Below are 20,803 nucleotides of genomic sequence, written 5' to 3' on the forward strand. Positions count from 1 at the left end.
GCTCAGGGGTGTCTCAGCACTCAATTCGCTGCCACCTCTCCCGGCTCCCCCTCTCTCCCCAGTCTCTCCCCAGATTCCACTCCTCAGCACACTCTCCCTCTCTTCAGCACAGGTGAGTGTCTGTATCCGAAATGTCCCATGAACAGGATTCATTGAAAACAGACAAACGCCGGCCGCGCAAACGGGGAAGGCTTGGTTTCTGTAAGCTTCTTCTCTTACCGGGACTGTATGGTCAGGTCAGCTCTTCAGGCTGCCCCCTTTAGGCTCAGTCCTCCGCGGTCACAGAACCCAGCTCTCAATTTCCCTGGCGGCGCCAGGAATCCCGCGGTTCTCCTTTCCCCCGTCAGGGGCTGTGCCTGTCCCAGGGGACGCGGCTGTCTGCCACGCGGTCTCCCTCCGACTCTCTGGGCTCAGAGGTCTGGCAAACTTTCCTGCCCAAATCCCTGGTTTTTTTTACCTTTCCAGGGGAGTTCTGCTCTTCCTGGCTGCAAACCCTCTCACCAGCTGAGCAATTTCGCCAATTCGGTGTGGGTGTTACTAGTTTCAGCTGTTCATTCCATTTGCTCCGGGACACGACCTGGGACACGTCTGCCTATATCGCCGCCATCTTGGTTCTCCCAAATTTTTTTAATGGTACAGTGAAAAGTTTATTTCCCCTGGTGACTTAAGAACTCTAATAAGAATGTGCTAACTGCTTGGCACACCTCAGTTATTTGGCCTCTGCAAAGCAAAGAGTGACTCACACTTGCATGCATGCACACTGACACCTAGAGACACGGCTCCAAGATTCACTGGTAGACTTACCTCCAAATCTGTTAAATGTGTTAATGCCATCCTTGTAGTATTTCCTCAGGTGATGCTTACGAAACAGATCTAAAGTATATTGAAGTGTTTTAACCTGACTTTTATTAAATGAAGAAAGAGGTGATTTTCATCAGTATTTTTAAATGTGGAAACCAAAGATTTTTCTCAACACTTATGATAGTAAATGACATTGAAAATACTTCCCTATTCCAAATATGGAATGCTGATATATCTCTAAATTGCACTGCTCATCTCTTAAGAAAAGAAAAAGAGAAAGAAAAAGAAAAAAAGATATGGGTATTGCATAACAGGATGTCTTCATCCTTAATACTGTGTTTTAAGGCAAGAAGTATATACAAAAAGGCAGAAAGAGTAAATTGTTTAGGTGAAAGCATAAAATAAAATATTACCTTTAGATGGGTTACTTATCCCTGACCTATATTGGTAGATATTTCCATATTTTAGCGTATAGAGGTCACACATGTGAACACTCGTATTAGCATTACTTGAAGCTGTATGATTCCTCACACTCTCACAAGGTCATTATCAAAGTTTTGGATCTTTATCCATCTGAGAGTCAAATATAACATATATTGTTATATTAGGAAATTTGTATGTCTTTCATTATGAATGGAATGGAATGGAATATCTTCATTTAAATGCGATTTGTATTTCTGTTTCTGGAAACAAGTTGTTCATCTTTCAGTCCATTTCTCTATTGGCCTGTTGAAACATTTCTTATGGATTTGGGAGCTCTTTATCTGGTAGAGAAGTTAGTTTCTTTCCTTATACCAAAGATGCTCAAAACCTAGTATGTGTCAAAATCACCTGGAGAGCTTACTATTTATTTTCAAATATTTACTTAGAAAATAATGTCAATCTTTCAGATTTATTGCAATAATAAAAATAGTGTAAATAATACCATATTGCTCTTTATCAGATACACCAACTTTGAACATTTAACTTTCATATTCTTTATTACTTTCATATTTCTTCCCTCTCTCTCTCTCTCTCTCTCTCTCTCTCTCTCTCTCTCTCTCTCTTTCTTCTCTCACCTACTTACACCAAAGTTAATTTTTGAAATTTATCATTATGGATTTAAGATGATTTGAAAAAGCAGACAGGGAAAAATTTAATCTTTAAAAAATAGGCTGGAGCCCTAGCCAGTTTGTCTCAGTGGATAGAGCATCAGCTTGTGGACTAAAGGGTCCCAGGTTTGATTCTGGTCAAGGGCACATGCCTGGGTTACAGGCTTAAACCCCAGTAGGGGGCGTGCCGGAGGCAGCTGATCAATGATTTTCTCTCATCATTGATGTTTCTATCTATCTCTCACTCCCTTCCTCTCTGAAATCAATTAAAAATATATTTTAAAATAAATAAATAAATGGTAAATAATAGGTAGGAAATATTAATTTAACCTACCACCATCATCAGTACTTTTCCTTTTTTAACCAAGGATTTAAATCTATAAAGAACAGGTGTTGCAGGGATGAGGCGAGTAAGTCCAAGGTGAGGAGTTAATCCCTGGACATTGGGTCTCCGGATACAGACTCTGTCACACAGTATCACTTCATGGGGATGGAGGATGGTGCTCAACACAGAGCCGTGCACCTCTGTGACTGTCACATGATAAACTATAAGCTTAGTTATGAAGGAAAATCAACCTTATGATTTCCAGGGTTTGGTCCTAAATGAGGACTCTCTTATTCCTCAATTTTTACAGGGTCTGAATTAATCAGTTCAGGACCCCCTAGAATTCTAACAGTGACCATAAACATCACAAATTCACCTGGCTCCTGCACTCTGAATTTTTTTGTACCCTACCCAAAACTGAAAATGGTAGAAGGGTCATTAACCAAGATTAGGTGAGTGTGACTGCTTTCTCCTCATTGCTGGGTCCCAGGAAGAGGATCCCGCCTTGGTTGTGATCACCTATGTGGGGCTGAGCCTCTCTCTGCTGTGCCTCCTCCTGGCGGCCCTCACCTTCCTGCTGTGCAAAGCCATCCAGAACACCAGCACCTCAGTCCACCTGCAGCTCTCACTCTGCCTCTTCCTGGCCCACCTGCTCTTCCTCAAGGCCATTGACAGAACTAAGAACAAGGTACTGACACTGTCCCAAAGGATGCATGCCCTGATTATGGAATGAGGAATATATGGGACCATGGTGCATTGGACACTTTAATAATATGACCTTGGGTTCTGGGAAGATTAGAGGGATGAGTATCCAATTTCACATTGACCCAACTAGAAATCATATCTTCTCCTTTTCTTTCTTCTTTTAAATATATTTTTATTAAATATATATTACCTTCTTTTGACAATTCCTTTATATACAACAGAGTTCTCCCAAATGGCAAAGTATAGGAGAGGTCCTGGGGCCATGCTCCACCCTGACAATCCCACCTAGTGACTCTTACTTCTCCCCCAGGTGCTGTGCGCCATCATCGCGGGTGCCTTACACTATCTCTACCTGGCCTCCTTCACCTGGATGCTGCTGGAGGGCCTGCACCTCTTCCTCACCGCACGCAACCTGACGGTGGTCAACTACTCCAATGTGAGCAGGTTCATGAGGAAGTTCATGCTCCCTGTGGGCTACGGAGTCCCAGCTGTGATTGTGGCCATTTCTGCAGCATCCAGGCCTTGCCTTTATGGAACACCTACACGGTAAGAGCAAATTCCCGTTTCTTTATCTGTGAGATGTGTGGGATTGAAGAGCATACTTACTTTCTCCATGACTGTATCTTCAGAGCCAACGAGAACACCTATCACAGAAGAGACACTCAATGTTTGTTGATGAATGAATGAATGAATTTGAATAATTGTTCTACATGTCTAAGGACCATTACAGTTTTAATTCTTTCTCTTTCTTAGCTGCTGGCTCCACCCAGAAAAGGGATTTATATGGGGCTTCCTCGGACCAGTCTGTGCCATCCTCTTTGTGAGTGAAAACATCAGAGCATCCTTAACACTCAGCTGAGGGTCATTAGACTTATAACGAGGCAAAAGGATGACATGAGCAAGAATGTCCCTGGGTTGTCTTGGGTTTGCTTTGGTTTTCTAAGACTGCTCCTAAAACTACAAACTCTATCACTGTTACAAAATATGAAAAGTTCTTAAATGTGGAATTTCTGTTGGACGGGCTAGACTACAGATAACAAACTAAAATGTTATTCACTAAACCTTGTGTGTTTTCCTGAAGGTCAATCTAGCTTTCTTTCTGATGACCCTCTGGATTTTGAAAAGCAAACTCTCTTCGCTCAACAGTGATGTGTCCACCCTCAAGAATACAAGGTAAAATGGAGAAGAGGGTGACAACCCCACAGACATGTGTGGTCCCAAGAGCAAATCCATGTGCCTCAGCAGCCCTGAAGTCCCTTCTCAGGGTCTTCTGAGGGAACCCAGAGTAAAGAGATGCAGCTGTCCTCCCATGGCAACCAGCTTGGATTCAGTGGTGGGCTGCTGACTTCCCAGCCACAATGTTCTCTCTCTAATCTCCTTGTAACTCCCTCAGCAAAAGGAATAATTGACATTTGTTAATAAACATTCTTTGGACTTTTGTCAGCAGTCCTACAACAAAAGTACAAAGAACCTGTGTGCCCTTAAAAAATCTGTAACTCCTCCCACAACCCAGTCAACACTTTCATACTCACTCTCGGTTCAGGCTCCCTCTCACCCCTCTCCAGTGTCCTTTCTAAATTTTGCATGTCATTATTCCGCTGTATTAGTCATTGCAATAGCCTGTGACCTTTATGAAAATAAAAATCTTGCCTCTGTTACTTTTAATGCCCAGGCCCAGCACTTCCTGATACACAGTACAGACTCAGCAATGTTGGCTGAATAAAATTAGGCATCACCATGAAGCATTATAGATTTTTTTTTTTGAAACTTACATTATGAAACTTACATAATTCAATTTAATCCAAATGCCATCCTGGACCCAAGTAGCATTTCTATTGTGGAGAATCATTGACAGTAAAGGTCAAAGCTGATCCAATGCAGTCTAAGAACTCATCACCCATAGGGCAAAGCAGGAGCATTCATGGGGTAGAGATGAGAACAGCATTGTTTCTATTGTTCTGGATGCATATGGGCCTCTCTTCTCCTCCTACCCAGGATGCTGACATTTAAAGCGATAGCTCAGCTCTTCATCTTGGGCTGCACATGGTGTCTGGGAATCCTGCAGGTGGGTCCAGCTGCTCACGCCATGGCCTATCTCTTCACCATCATCAACAGCCTGCAGGGCGTCTTAATCTTCCTGGTGTACTGTCTCCTCAACCAGCAGGTACCACTGTCCACCTCCCACCCAGGACTCATTCCACTCTCACTCCACTCAGTGAGCTGACTCAGAGCATGCTTTGCCTCTGCAGGTCCGGGAGCAATACAGGAAATGGTGGAAAGGAGTCAGGAAAACCAAAGCTGACTCTGAGAAGTACACACTCTCCAGCAGAGCCATGTCAGATGTCCCTAAACACAATGTGGTAAGGTCATGCATTCCTCCCAGAGCACTTCACTGATAGAGTACCTCATGCCAACACACTGGACAATCTGGGTATATAGTAAGTGACGTCCTAGGAAGGCTCCCACTGAATTTACTCTTTGACTCCTTAACCATTAGCCATGGTCTCAGTTAGAAAATATATATGTTGCTCTTATTTCAGAGGAACTGTGTTCATCTTGACTTTTACACATTAGTAATCTTTTTTTAAAATAAAATTATCCTTAGTTGTATTTAAAATATATAACATCTTTTTAGGCTTACAAATATGAACCTTGTACATTAAACCATACATATATGTACATATTTCTCCTTTCTCTGATTGATATTATTTTAAAGTATCATATGCCTTAAATTTCATTTTCTTTAATTCTTTATTGTTTAAAGTATTACATGAGTCTCCTTTTCCCCCCATTGACCTCTATCTGCCACCCCTCACCCAAGCACAAGCCCTCACGCCCTACTGTCTATGTCCATTGGTTTTACTCACATGCGTGAGTACAAGTCCTTTGGTTGATCTCTTACTGCCTCACGCCTGCCTTCCCTCATAGGTTGGACAGTCTGTTTGATGCTTCTATATCTCTGGTTCTTTTATTCCCCATCAGTTTATGTTGTTCATTATATCTCACAAATGAGTGAGATCATGTGATATTTCTCTTTCTCTGACTGGCTTATTTTGCTTAGCATAATGCTCTCTAGTTCCATCCATGCTGTTGCAAATGATACGAATTCCTTCTTTTTTACAGCAGCGTAAAATTTCATTGTGTAGATGTACCACAGTTTTCTAATCCACTTGTCTGCTGATGGGCACTTAGGCTGTTTCCAAATATTAGCTATTATAAATTGTGCTGCTATGAACATGGGGGTGCATATATCCTTTCTGATTGGTGTTTCTGTTTTCTTGGGATACATTCCTAGAAATGGGATTACTGGGTCAAATGGAAGTTTCATTTTTAATTTTTGAGGAAACTCCATACTGTTCTCTATAGTGGCTGCACCAGTCTGCATTCTCACCAGCAGTGCACCAGGGATCCTTTTTCTCCGCATCCTCTCAAGCACTTGTCCTTTGTTGATTTGTTGATGATAGCCATTCTGACAGGTGTGACATGGTACCTCATTGTCGTTTTGATTTGAATCTCTCGAGATGATTAGTGACTTTGAGCATGTTTCCATATGTCTCTTGGCCTTCTGTATGTTCTCTTTCAAAAAGTGTCTATTTAGGTCCATTGTCCATTTTTTGTTTGGGTTGTTTATCTTCCTTTTGTTAAGTTGTATGAGTTCTTTGTAAATTTTGGACTTTAAACCCTTAACAGCGATAACATTGGCAAATATGTTCTCCCATGCAGTGGGCTTTCTTGTTGTATTGTTGATGGTTTCTTTTGCTGTGCAGAAGCTTTTATTTTGATGTGGTCCCATTTGTTAATTTTCTCCTTAGTTTCCATTGCCCTAGGAACTGTATCAGTAAAGATATTGGTACGACATATGTCTGCTATTTTGCTGCCTATGGAGTCTTCAAAGATTTTTATGGTTCCCCGTCTTACATTTAAGTCCTTATCCATTTTGAATTTATTTTCGTGTACGGTGTAAGTTGGTATTCTAGTTTAATTCTTTTTTTTGCAAGTATCTGTCGAATTTTCCCAAACACCATTTATTGAAGAGACTGTCTTGACTCCATTGTATGCTCTTGCCTCCTTTATCAAATATTAATTGAGCATAATGGCTTGGGTTGATCGCTGGGTTCTCTGTTCTGTTCCAATGGTCTATATGTCTGTTCTTGTGCCAGTACCAGGCAGTTTTGAGAACAGTGGCTTTGTAAGATAGCTTGATATCTGGTATTGTGATCCCTCCAACATTGTTCTTTTTTCTCACTATTGCTGTGGCTAATCGGGGTCTTTTTTTAATCCAGATAAATTTTTAGAGAGTTTGCTCTAGGTCTTTGAAATATGCCATTGGTATTTTAATGGGGATTGCATTGCATCTATAGATTGCTTTGGGCAGTATGGACATTTTTAATGATGTTGATACTACCAATCCATGAACACAGTATATTCTTCCATTTGTTTATGTTTTCCTCTATCTCTTTTTTTCAGCATCCTGTAATTTTCTGAGTACAAGTCCTTTACCTCCTTGGTTACATTTATTCCTAGGTATCTTAATTTTTTTGTTGTAATGGTAAATAGGATTGGGTTTTTTTTTAATTTCTCTTTCGGTGAGTTCATTATTGGTGTATAAAAAAGCCATAGATTTCTGGGTGTTAATTTTATATCCTGCTACACTGCCGAATTCATTTATTAAGTCTAGTAGTTTTTTGATGGAATCTTTAGGGTTTTTGATATACAATATCATGTCATCTGCAAATAATGACAATTTTACTTCTTCTTTTCTAATTTGGATGCCTTTTATTTTTTCTTCTTGTCTGATCACTATGTCTAGCACTTCCAGTACTATGTCAAGCAGTAGTGGTTAAAGTGGGCATCCCTGTCTTGTTCCTGTTCTTAGGTGAAATGGCTTTAGTTTTTGCCCATTGAGTATGATGTTGGCTGTGGGTTTGTCATATATGGCTTTTATTATGTTGAGGTATGATCCCTCTATTCCCATTTTGCTGAAGGTTTTTATCAAGAAAGGGTGTTGGATTTTGTCAAATCCCTTTTCTGCATCGATTGATATGACTATGTGATTTTCGCCTTTCAATTTGTGTAATGTATCACATTTTTTGATTTGTAGATATTGTACTATCCCTTGCATCCCCAGGATAAATCCTACTTGGTCATGGTGTATGATCTTTCTGATGTAATGTTGGATCAGATTTGCTAGAATTTTGTTAAGGATTTTAGCATCTATGTTTATGAGGGATATTGACCTGTAATTCTCTTTCTTTGTAATGTCTTTATCTGGTTTTGGAATTAAGGTAATGCTGGCTTCATAGAATGATCTTGGAAGTGTTCCTTCCTCTTGAATTTTTTGGACTAGTCTGAGGAGGATAGGTTTTAGTTCTTTGAATGTTTGGCTAAACTCCCCAGTGAAGCCGTCTGGCCCTGGGCTTTTGTTTGCTGGAAGCTTTTTAATGACTGCTTCTATTTTAGATTCTTCCTGATTGAATTTTGGAAGGTTGTATTTTTCTAGGAATATGTCCATTTCCTCTAGGTTGTCTAGTTTGTTGGAATAGTGCTGTTCATAGTATTTTTTTTAGCAATCCTTTGTATTTCTGTGGGGTCTGTTGTTATTTTGCCTCTTTCATTTCTGATTTTGTTTATTTGGGTCCTCTCTCTTTGCTTCTTAGTGAGCCTGGCTAGACGTTCATCAATCTTTTTGTCCTTCAAAGGACCAGCTCTTGGTTTCATTGATCTTTTGTATTGTTTTTTTGGTCTCTATGTCATTCATTTCTGCTCTGATCTTTATTATCCTCTTCCTTCTGCTCACTCTGGGCTTTTCTTGTTGCTCTCTTTCTAAATCTTTAAGTTGTAGAGCTAGATGATTTATTACCATTTTTCTTGTTTTTTGAGGTAGGTTTGCAGAGCTCTAAACTTCCCTCTCAGGATTGCTTTCATTGTGTTCCAAAGATTTGGGGTTGTTGTGTTTTCATTGTCATTCATTTCCAGGATGTTTTTAATTTCTTTGTTGATCACTTAGGTAACCCAATCATTGTTTAATAACATGCTATTCAGCTTTGTTTAAATTTTTTTATTGTTTTAAATGTTGTTTATTTCTAACTTTATGCCATTGTGATCTAAGAAGATGCCTGATATGATTTCAATCTTCTTGAATATGGAGAGACTTTGCCTGTGACCCAATATTGGTCTATCTTTGAAAATGTCCCATGTGCACTTGAGAAGAATGTATAGTCTGTGGCTTTGGGGTGAAATGTTCTGAAGATGTCAATTAAGTCCACCTGAACTAGTGAGTCATTTAGGATTGCTGTTTCTTTGCTGATTTTTTTGTCTAGATGATTTATCCAGTGATGTCAGTGGGGCATTAAAGTCCCCTACTATGATTGTATTGTGTCAATTTCCCCTTGATATCTTCCAGGAGTTTTTTTAATGTATTAGGTGCTCCTTCATTGGATTTATATATGTTTACCAGGATTATATCCTCTTATTGTATCAATACCTTTAGTATTATCAAGTGGCCTTCCTTATCTCTTGTTATGGCCTTCACTTTGAGGTCAATTTTTTCACATATATGTATTGCTACCCCAGCTTTTTTTTCATTTCCATTTGCCTGAGAGATATTTTTCTATCATGCACTTTCAGTAGGTGTGAGTTCCTTGTTCTGAGTTGGGTCTCTTGTAGACAGCATATATATGGGTCATTTTTTTTATCCATTCAGCCACTCAATGTCCTTTGATTGGAGCATTTAGTCCATTTACGTTTAAAGTTATTATTGACTAGAGGCCCATCCATGAAATTCGTGCATGGGGGCGGGGGACTGGTGTCCCTCAGCCCAGCCTGCACCCTGTCCAATCTGGGATCCCTCTCCAATCGGGGATTCCTCTCCCAATCTGGGACCGCTTGCTCCTAACATCTCTCCTGCCCACCTGCCTGCCTGATTGCCCCTAACCACTTCTGCCTACCAGCCTGATCGCCCCCTAACTGCTCCTCTGCTGGCATTATTGATGCCTAACTTCTCCCCTGACAGCCTGATGACCCCCAACTGCCCTCTCCTGCCAGCCCTATGGCCCACAACTGCCCTCCCTTGCCAGCCTGATCGCCCCAACTGCCCTCCCCTGCTGGCTCAATTGCCCACAACTGCCCTCCCCTGCAGGCCCGATCACCCACATCTGCCCTCCGCTGCCAGCCCAATCACCCCAACTGCCCTCCCCTGCCAGCCTGATTGCCCCAACTGCCCTCCCCTGCTGCGACCCACCTCCTCCACCAGGAAACGCCTCCTATGCGTGAGGCGGTGGAGATGTCTGGACTGGCCTCCTCCTTGTCACACAGAGCTGTGGGACCCCCAGGCCTCACCACGTGGAGCGGCCGCCGGGCCCCACCTCCACTGTGCATGTGGCCGTCTTGTAGTGACCATCTTTGTGGAGTCATCTTGTGGTGCCATCTTCTAGTGGCCATCTTGTGATGATGTTGCATGTGAGGGCGTGATGCCACCTAGGCTTTTATTAGTATAGATAGGTACTTATTTGTAGCCATTTTGTGTGTGTGTGTCTATGTCTGTGTTTCTTCTTCCCTTTTTATTTCTTCTTTTTATAACAGTCCCTTTAGCATTTCTTGCATTGCTGGCTTGGTAGTGATAAACTCCCTTAGCCTTTTTTTGTCTGTGAAGCTTCTTATTTCTCCTTCAATTTTGAATGATAGCATTGATGGATAGAGTATTCTTGCATTCATTCCCTTGCTTTGCATCACTTTGTAAATTTCCTTCCATTCCTTTCTGGCCTGATGTGTTTCTGTTGGGAAATCAATTGATAATCTAATGCCGTGGTTCTCAACCTTCTGGCCCTTAAAACAGTTCCTCATGTTGTGACTCCCAACTATAAAATTATTTTCGTTGCTACTTCATAACTGTAATTTTGCTACTGTTATGGATCATAATGTAAATATCTGATATGCAGGATGGTCTTAGGCGACCCTATAAAAGGGTCGTTCAACTGCCATAGGGGTTGCGACCCACAAGTTGAGAACTGCTGAATTCTAATGGGAGTTCCCTTGTACTTAACTTTCTGTCTCTCTCTCTCTTGCAGCCATTAAGATTCTCTTTTTGTCCTGAATGTTTGCCATCACAGTTATGATGTGTCTTGGTGTGGTTCTTTTCGGGTTCATCTTGTTTGGGACTGTCTGTGCTTGTGTGACTTTTTTCTTCGCCACATCAAGGAAGTTTTCTGACATTATTTCTTTAAATAGGTTTTCTAACCCTTTTCCTCTTCCAGTCATTCTGGAACCCTATTATTTGTATGTTGCCTTGTTTCATGTTGTCCCAAAGCTCCCTTAGGCTCTCCTCCTGTCTTTTAATTTTTTCTCCAATTGCAGTTCAGTTTGGGTGTGTTTTGCTTCCCTGTCTTCTAATTCGCTAATTCAGTCCTCCGCTTCTCCTAGTCTACTGCTGAAACTTCCCATGGTGTTTTTTTTTTATTGCAGCTATATCACTCTTTATGTCTTCTTAATTCTTAATCAACATAAGTTGTTGATTTTTTCATCCATCCAGTTTATGAACTGTATGACGCTTTTTCTGAATTCTCTCTCTGACATAGTGCATGCCTCTATTTCACTTAGCTGCTTTTCTGGCAATTCTTCCTTTTCTTTCCTTTGGTCGTTTCTTTGTCTCCCCATTTTTGCTCTCACCACAGGATGTAGGTGTCGAGTCATGTGGGGGTTGTGCCTCAGTTGGCTGTGGCTCCTCTGGTGGGCTATGCTCACAGCAGTGGTGGTTCCTCTGGCTTCTGAAGGCGGGCTGCCTAAGAAGCTGTTGCTCCTCAGATGGAGTCAGGCTGCTCACGAGGCTGCTCCTACTTGGACTGGGGCAGGTTGCTCACAGGGCTGCTGCTCCTCATACAGAGGAGGGCTGCTTGCATGGCTGCTGCTCCTTGGATAGTTGTGGGCTGCTCGCAGGGCGGCTGCTTCTCGGATGGGGGCGGGACTAAACCATCAGGTGGTCATCCCCCGAGGGATCCCAGGCTGCAAGAGGGCACAGGCCTGGCTGAGGGACCCCCCGAGTGCACAAATTTTTGTGCACCGGGCCTCTAGTAGAAAATAAAGAAACAAACTAAAAAAGAAAAATAAAGAATAAAGAAAAAAGAATAAAAAAATAATGAAATAAAATAACAATGAAAAAGTGAACTGTCATTCCTTTCCACTGAGTTGTATTTCCCCATGAGGGCTGGTTTAAGGTCCCACTCATCTGTACTGTCTGCCACTTCTCAGTTTCCTATTGCTGGGACTGAGCCTCTCTTTAGACCAGGTCTGAGGACTCTCAAGGGCTATTCAGATATTTTTTTGTATCTTTTGTGCCACTCAGGGTGTAGTCTGGGTGTGGCTGTATTGGTTGCCTGGAGACTTCAGGGAGGGGCTATCTCTTCAGGAGAAAATGGCTGCCTAGGTCTGGCATGTCAGTTGTGACTCAGCACCAGACTTGTGGTCACCACTCCCTGACCTTCTCCTCTCCCCAGCCTCTCCCCAGATTTCACAAGTCTGCACCTCCAGCTACACCCCAGTCACGGGTGAGTGTTTATATTTGAAAGGTCCTATGAACTAGGTTTAGTGAATAAAAACAAAGACCAAAAATAGGGTAAAGAGCTGCTCCACTGCAAGCCTCTCTCCCCCTGGCATGGCATGGCTTGGGAAGCCATCCAGGCTGTCCCTCTGGGCTCAGTCTCTTGTGACCGTGGACCCAGATCTAGAACCCCCTGCTGCCAGCAGTGCTTCAGACCTTCTTTCCACAGTCAGACGCTAAGCTTGTCCAAAAGGATGCAGCCTCGATGCCATGTGGCTTCCTTCTGACCCTCTGGGCTCAGGGGTCTTGCAATTCTTTCCAGCCCAGATCCCTCATTTTACCAACCTCCAGGCATCCTCTGCCCTTCCTAGTTGAGGATTGTCTCATCAGCTGTGTCTACTTCACCAATTTGGGGTGGATATTATTTGATTTAGTTGCTCGTTCCATCTGCTCCAGGACAAGGCTTGGGACACATTCGCCTATTCCACTGCCATTTTCCAGCACTTCCTCTTTGCTAATTTTTTGTTTAGAGGATTTTTTCAGTGGTATCAGTGGGATATTAAAGTCCCCTACTATGATTATATTGCTGTCCATTTCTCCCTTGATATCTTCCAGAAGTTTTTTTTTATGTATTTGAGTGCTCCTGTATTGGGTACATATATGTTTACCAGAGTTATATCCTCTTGTTGAATTTTTCCCTTTAGTATTATGAAGTGGTCCTCCTTATCTCTTGTTATGACCTGTACTTTGAGGCCTATTTTGTCAGATATAAGTATTGCTACACTTATCAGTATTGCTATCCTTATCAGTGTGTGTGAATCCTTTGTTCTGGGTCATATTTTCTTATCCACTCAGCTACCCTATGTCTTTTGATAGGAGCATTTAATCCATTTATGTTTAATGTTATTTTTGACTAGAGGCCCAGTGCACAAAATTCATGCACTCGGGTGGGGTCCCTCTGCCTGGCCTGTGCCCTCTTGTAGTCTGGGACTCCTTGGGGGATGTCTACCTGCCGGCTTAGGCCTAAGCTGGCAGTCAGACATCCCTCTTGTAGTCCAGGGCTTTCACAGTCCCGGACCCCTCACTACTTACCGCCCACCTGCAGTGGAGGCAGGAGCGCCACCATTGCTGCACTTGCCAGCCGTGAGCCCAGCTTCTGGTTGAGTGGTGATCCTCCTGTGGGAGCACACTGACCACCAGGAGGCAGCTCCTGCATTGATAATCTGCCCCTGGCTGGTCAATGCATGTCATAGTGACTGGTCGTTCCACCATTTGGTTGATTTGCATATTAGGGTTTTATTATATATCATAAGCACTTGTTTGTTGCAATTTTTATTCTTTATGCTTGTGTTCCTTCTTGCCTTTCTATTTCTTCTTTTTACAGCAGTCCCTTTAGCATTTCTTACATTGCGAGCTTGGTGGTAATAAACTCTCTTAGCCCTTTTTTGTCTGTGTAGCTCCTGATTCCACTTTCAATTTTGAATGATAGCCTTGCTGGGTATAGTATTCTTGGATTCAGTACCTTGTTTTGCATCACTTTGTATATTTCATTCCATTCCCTTCTAGCCTGATGTGTTTCTGTTGAGAAATCAGTTGATATTCTGATGTGAGATCCCTTGTAGGTAACTCTGTCTCTCCCTGGCAGCCTTTAAAATTCTTACTTTGTCATTGATGTTTGCCAATTTAATTATGATGTGTCTTGGTGTCGGTCTTTTTGAGTTCATCTCTTTTGGGACACTATGTGCTTCTTAGACTAGTGTGGTATTTTTCTTCCCAACATCAGGGAAGTTTTCTGTCATTATTTCTTCAAACAGGTTTTCTATTTCTTGCTCTGCTTCCTCTCCTTCTGGTACCCCTATTATGCAGATGTCGTTTCGTTTCATGTTGTCCCAAAGCTCCCTTAAGCTCTCCTGCTTTTTAAGTGTTTTTTCTAGTTGCCACTGTGTTTGTGTGTTTTTTCCTACCTTGTCTTCTAATTCACTGATGCGGTCCTCAGCCTCTTCTAGTCTACTGTTTAAGCCTTCCATTGTGTTCTTTATTGCAGTTAGGTCATTCTTCACTTCTTCTTGGTTCCTTTTCATGTTGATGATATTTTTATTCAGCTCCTTATAATTCTCATTGAGTTGTGTGTATCTTGGATCTAGCTATTTGAGCATCCTTACAACCATTACTCTGAATTCTTTCTCTGACATGTTACTTGCCTCCGTTTCATTTAATTCCCTTTCTTGTGATCCTCTTTTCTTTCATTTGGGGATTGGTTTTTTTTTGTTTTCCCATTTATTGCGTTTTAATTGTTTCTGTCTTAGATCCAACTGCTTTGCTACCGAGGTTCTTTTGGAGGTGGTGCTATGTAGTTGGTGATCCAGTGGTGTGTTCTCTCAGGTCTCCTGGGCTTGTTGATCTAGCAGAGCTCCCTACTTGAGCTATTTGGGTTCTCTTGGTGTAGTTGGGTCTTGAATCTTAGTTTCTTATTTGTGGATGAAGTCTTGTCATAGATAGGTAATGTGACTCACCCCCTGCTTCATTGTGCAAGCTGTTTTGGATGTGATCGTGATTCCAGCTCTTGTGGAAATGGTTGCCTGAGGTCTTACTGGTATATGCTCACTGTGGGTTCCCAGAGTCCACGGCCTGGGAGGAAGGAGTCCTGGGGCCTGACACTCAGGTACTGTGACATTGGCTGGTGTTGTGTGATTCTTGCGGGAGTAGCATCACTCTGCAAATCATTATGAGGGTCTTGGAGCCCATGACAGTAGGGGACAGGTGTCTCATAGTCTGTGGTTGAGGCAGTGGGACTCTGGCCAAAGTGATTTCCCTCTCTGATTCACAAAGGGGTTCAGGAGCCAGCAGCTGGGGATGTGGGAATCTTGGAGTCCGTGGCTCAAACAATGTGACCTTGTATAGGGAGGCAAATCCTCAGTAACTCAACAAGGTGTCCAGAGGTAGGTAGCCAGGAGGGGGATGTCATGGATCCTGCTGAGGGAGCAGTGTGCCCTTGGTTGGAGAGGCACATGCCCAGTGGCAGCTCACAGAGGGGCCCAGGAGCTGTCTGCCAGGGGTGTGCTCGTGGGGCCCACACGCTGAATCAGAGTGATTATGGTGTGCCATCAGTCTCATGGAGGAAGAAGTCCCAGTTTCTTCTTTAGGAGATGTGCACCCTTGGTTAGATATGCATGCCCAGCAGCTGCTTACCAAGGTGCCCAAGAGCCATCTTCCGGGGTGGTGGTCTCAGGGGAGACCCATGCACTGAAGCCACATGATCACAGTGTCTGTGTGCAGGCAGGTGGGGAAGGGAAGATCAAGTTTCTGTTGCCGGGGCCATGCGTCCTTGTTTGGATATGAGCGCACCTATCAGGGGCTCACAGAGGCACCCAGGAGCCACCTATGGAGCAGTGGGGTCAGGAAGCCTGTGCACTGGAAGGCCTCAGGAGGCTTGTGCTCTGAGGTGTCTGGGGGTCAGCATCCAGGGAGGGGGAAGTCACACTTACTGCTGCGGGAGCCATGCACCCTTGGATGTGGATGACCTAGGGTCTGCATGTCTGTGGGTGGGGAAGCAGGATTTGGGCTGGTGTGGCTGCAAGGTCACAGGCAATGTCCAAGGCCAGTCTGGCTGGTGGTGCTGATGAGCTCCTAGAGGAGGCTGCTCTCCCCTTCAAGATGGTGTGGGCTCCGTGCCCAAGCCCCACAGCCCAGGGAGCTCCCACAGCAGTGGTAGGTGCTCTCTATCCAGGAGAGCCTGGTCTTCCAGCCCCTGATACTCCTTCCATATTTAACTGTCTCACTCACACACACACCACACACTTCCACACATTCCCCTTTCACACCCTCACTCACTCACATCCACTCCCTCACCTCCATCATGCTAGCCACCATCTTCAGAATCCCACATTAGCACTCTTATTGAATACTTGCTGTGTGCCATGCATGTTTAACTAAATAAGCAAGAATCAATCATCTGAAGCAGGGATTTACATTTCACTCAGACCCACATATCTTACTTTCCATTCACCTCTATCTCATGGTCACTCAGCACCACACAACAAAAAGACAAAAATGGGGGGAAATGATGTACATATTTAAGAATTAAATGGAAGTAAGTATGAGCTAGCATTTTAGACTTAAGGAGGCTGCCTGATATGTTCAGCACCCTCCACCAACTGTAAAAACAGGGATGAAAAGCCATCATTGCATGGGATAATTCATGGCAATGATTACTAAAAATTACCAGTGGTTTAGATTTACCAAGGTCTTTTTAATTTTTTTTAGACATAGAAAGTTCTCTTACTTATACTAGTAGTTTCGCACCTCTTCTTCCATCTTCCATTAAACCTTTTGAGTGTCCTTTCCCATTTAAAGGATCCTACTGTGCCTGCCTACTGTGGCTCTGTGGTTGAGCATTGACCCATGAACCAAGAGGTCCTGGGTTCAATTCTTGGTCAGGGTACACTCCTGAGTTGAGGGTCCAATCCCCAGTAGGGGCCAGCCAGGAGGCTGTCCACTGATGTTTCTATTTCTCTATCTTTCTTTCTTCCTCTCTCTCTCTCTCTCTCTCTCTCTCTCTCTCTCTCTCTCTCTCTCCTCAATAAAACATATTTTAAAATAACTTAATAAATAAATAAGGAACCTACTATACTCCCAGGAAGTCCTATATATCTTTCACCTGTTCACCCATCCTCCACAAGCACTAGTTTCACTGTTGAATCTTTTATCCCATTTCCCTTTCTCAGCAAATATTCTTACCATATATTCACAGAGAAAATCCGAGTGATCATAATGACTCTGTGAACTTTACACTCTCAACCACACATAAATTAGCATGCATCTTGTCCACATTGCTGTATCATTGACACTATTCCCTTCTCTCTAAAGACAACTTTCATCTTCACTTTGAATCCCATCATTCTTGCCTTATCAATTATCCTTACATTATTGTTCACACATTCTCTCTCCCTCCTCTCTCCTTGTCTTTCTCCCAATCTTATACCCTTCATTCTTCCCTCACTTTCTCAAAAGTTTATTCCCAATTTTGTAGCAACATGTTTAATTTTTTTTCTATCTTACAAACATGTACCACTTGGCCTACCATTTTCTTCTAGCTACCAGCCAAGAATTGACTTTTCTCTGTCTCCCTTTCCTTGCCTTAAATTTATTCCCTCAATTCGTGTATTTTGGCTTCTTTCCCCCATCATTCTACCAAAGCAAATATCTTTTAGGTATGCAATGATCTCTGTGCCCCTAATATCCTTCCAGAAACTTCTTACACTATTTATCAGTCTTTCTCGTGAAACACTCCATCTTTATCCTGTCTAGAATCTACTTACATGCCCCTCTTCCATGTTTTTCTCCAGTATTTCTAGTTTTTTTTCTGTTTCTTGTATAGCTTCAACCAATGGATTTGGTCCAGAAAAACTGCAATTCTCATTAAATTCTGTTATGGGTTGGCTCAGGGAGATAGACCAGAATTTAAATTTAAGAGCCTTTATTAAACTGGCCAGCTGACCACAGCACCTATCTCCGCCTCTGGGAGCTTTGGAGCATGTGGCAGAGATCAAGGGTGCAGTATGATCCTTTATAGCAAAACAGTGTTAAAAAAATACAAAGCATTTCATTAGCTGTTCCTTAGAAGTTCACAGAAAGTTCATAAGCACAAAGGGGGGGGGTAAACAGAGTCACGCCTGGCTGGAGCATATCATAACATATTGTTTTTCTAAGACAATCTAGCAATTTTTCTCTGCCACAGCTCCTGACCCTAATACAATCGGTAACCTTTTCCAGGCCACAGTCCCTCACCCTAGCACAATTCTTTCTTCCTAAGCAATAGATTCAGTCACCATATAGATGCAAATGATGACTACATTTCTTTTTCTAGCTCTGACCTCTCTGCTGAGAACTATTTCTAGTTACTTGACATCCTTGATGTCATCAAGACACCTTAAACTCAGTCTTCCAATTTATAACTCACCTTCTTCTCCCTAATCCTATCCTTTCCCATGGTGTCTTTCCCTCTCTGAATGGCACTACATCCCTTCCCTTGCACAAGTTTGAAACCTGAATGTTATTCCACACTTATCATATTTCCCACTACAACCTATCCATTATACAGCCCTACTGTTCTTATCTTCTCAGTATGTCCCTCATGTGCCCAGATGGCTCAGTCTCCATCACCCCCCCCCCCCCCGAGCCAGGCTGCCATCTTCACATCTGAACCACTACTATTCCCTCCTGACTGACTAACACTTCCTACTCTTGTCACTTTCCAATCCCTCTTTACACAGAAGTCAGAGGGATTCTTTCAAAACACAAATGAAATCATGCCACTCCTGTGTTAAACCTGTTACATGTACTTTCTCTTATGTTCAGTTCTGAGTAATTTCCTGAGTGCAGTATTTATAAATTTTTCTTGTTGAATTTTGGGTGATATTGGTTTAAAGAAACAGACGGGTTTCAAGTGTACAACTCAATAAAACATCATCTGCACACTGCGTTATGTGCTCACCACCCAAAGCAAATTCTCTTTGCATCCATTTATCCCCCTTTGCCCACCTCCACCTCTACCCACCCACCTTTTACTTTTGCTATCACCATACTTTTGTCCATGTTTTTTTATTAATCCCTTCACTGTTTTGTACCCAGCTTCCCAAAACCCCTCCCATCTGACAGCTGTCAGTCTGTTCTATGTATCTATGCTTCCGTTTCTATTTTGTTAAATTTATTTGTTCACTTGATTCCACATATAAGTGAGTTCATATAGTATTTGTCTTTCTCTGACTGGCTTATTTCATTTTGCATAATAATCTCCAGTTATTCATGCTATTGTAAAGAATCATATTTCCTTCTTTTTTATAGCCACATAGTACTCCATTGTGTAAATGTACCAATAGCTTTATATCCTCACATCTCACATCTCACTCATGTACGGACAGACACTTAGGCTCCTGCCAAATTTTGACTACTGTAAATAATGCTGCAATCAATGAACATAGGGATGCACATATTCTTTTGAATTAGTATTTCGGGTTTCTTCAGATATATTCCCAGAAGTGGAATCTTTGGGTCATATGGTAGTTCCATTTTTAATTTTTTAAAATATTTTTCTAATACTCAAGACGAGAGAGAGAGAGAGAGAGAAATGTGAGGGAGAAAAACAATTGGCTGCCAACATGTGGCACCTTCTCATTAGTGCCCATTCTCGGCATGAAAAAATCCAGTTCCTCAGGCAGACCCTCAAAATGTTAGAATGTTGGTGGTACAATTCATCTCCTGTGGCAAGATGGTGCCATGAATTTTCCTACTGGCTTCAATGCAGCTGATGTCATACTCAATTGGGTGCAGGATCTTCTCAAGCGATCTCTGGATTTTTCACAAAGGAAATGGATTCATGTATTGTTGGTGAATTGATGTGTCCATGAGGGGAAGGAAGTCTGGAGCTTCCTATTCTGCCATCTTGCTGACATTACCCCTAATTTCCCTTCTTTGAGTAAGGACACAAGTCATGTTGGGTTAGAGCTCCCCCTAATGTCCTTATTTTAACTTAAAACCTCTTTTTAAAACCCTTTGTCCTAGTTGGTTTGGTTCAGTGGATAGAGCATCACCTGTGGACCAATTCCCATCAAAGACATAAAATCGATGTGTTTTTCTCACATCTCACATCAATGTTTCTCTCTGTCTTTCACTCTCTCTTCCAATCTTCCTAAAAATCAATGGAAAAATATCCTTGGGTGAGGATTAACAACAATGAAGTCATAAAACAATGTAAAAATGCTTTGTCTAAATATAGTCATCTTCTGAGGTCCTGAGAGTTAGGATTTCAACATATGCATTTTGAGGGGATATAATTCAGCCAATAAAATGCTATAACATCGATGAACCTCAAAAACATGCTAAGTAAAGAATTCAGACACAGTGGTTATATATTGGAAAATTCTATTTATATGAAATATCCAGTATAGGTAAATCTGTGGAGACAGACAGTAGGTTGGTGGTTGCCAGGATTGGGAGAGGGTAATGGGAAATGACTACCTAATGAGCATGGAGTCTTCTTTGAGTTGATGCAAATGTTTTAGAACTAGTTAGAAGGATAAATGTATATCACAAATGTACTAAATGCCACTAAATTGTACACCTAAAAATGATTTAATTTATGCTATGTGAATTTCATATATTACATAGTTTGTAAATTTGATATTAAGTGAAAGTGGGTGTTTATGTGTGCACAAAGAGATAAATCAATGTGGCAACAGAATAATTGGTTAAAGGTACATGGATGTTCCTCAAATTTCCATAGGTCTAAAATTTTTCAAGTGAAAAATTTAGAAAAACTAAGAAAAGACTCGATGTTTTTATTATTAGTTG

General features: G+C 42.1%; 1 protein-coding gene across 1 annotated transcript in view; it reads left to right on the top strand.

Annotated features, from left to right (window-relative positions):
• Positions 1 to 20,803, top strand: part of LOC132234518 (adhesion G protein-coupled receptor E2-like) — a 73,250-nt gene that overhangs the window by 34,822 nt on the left and 17,625 nt on the right. The window contains exons 14-19 of the mRNA XM_059695470.1: positions 2,708 to 2,905; positions 3,233 to 3,468; positions 3,676 to 3,742; positions 4,004 to 4,095; positions 4,918 to 5,086; positions 5,172 to 5,287. Coding sequence (XP_059551453.1) covers positions 2,708 to 2,905; positions 3,233 to 3,468; positions 3,676 to 3,742; positions 4,004 to 4,095; positions 4,918 to 5,086; positions 5,172 to 5,287 — 878 coding nt within the window. The remainder of the gene's footprint in view (positions 1 to 2,707; positions 2,906 to 3,232; positions 3,469 to 3,675; positions 3,743 to 4,003; positions 4,096 to 4,917; positions 5,087 to 5,171; positions 5,288 to 20,803) is intronic.

This window comes from Myotis daubentonii, chromosome 5 (genome assembly GCF_963259705.1).
Source record: "Myotis daubentonii chromosome 5, mMyoDau2.1, whole genome shotgun sequence".
In the NCBI taxonomy this organism is placed as follows: domain Eukaryota; kingdom Metazoa; phylum Chordata; class Mammalia; order Chiroptera; family Vespertilionidae; genus Myotis; species Myotis daubentonii.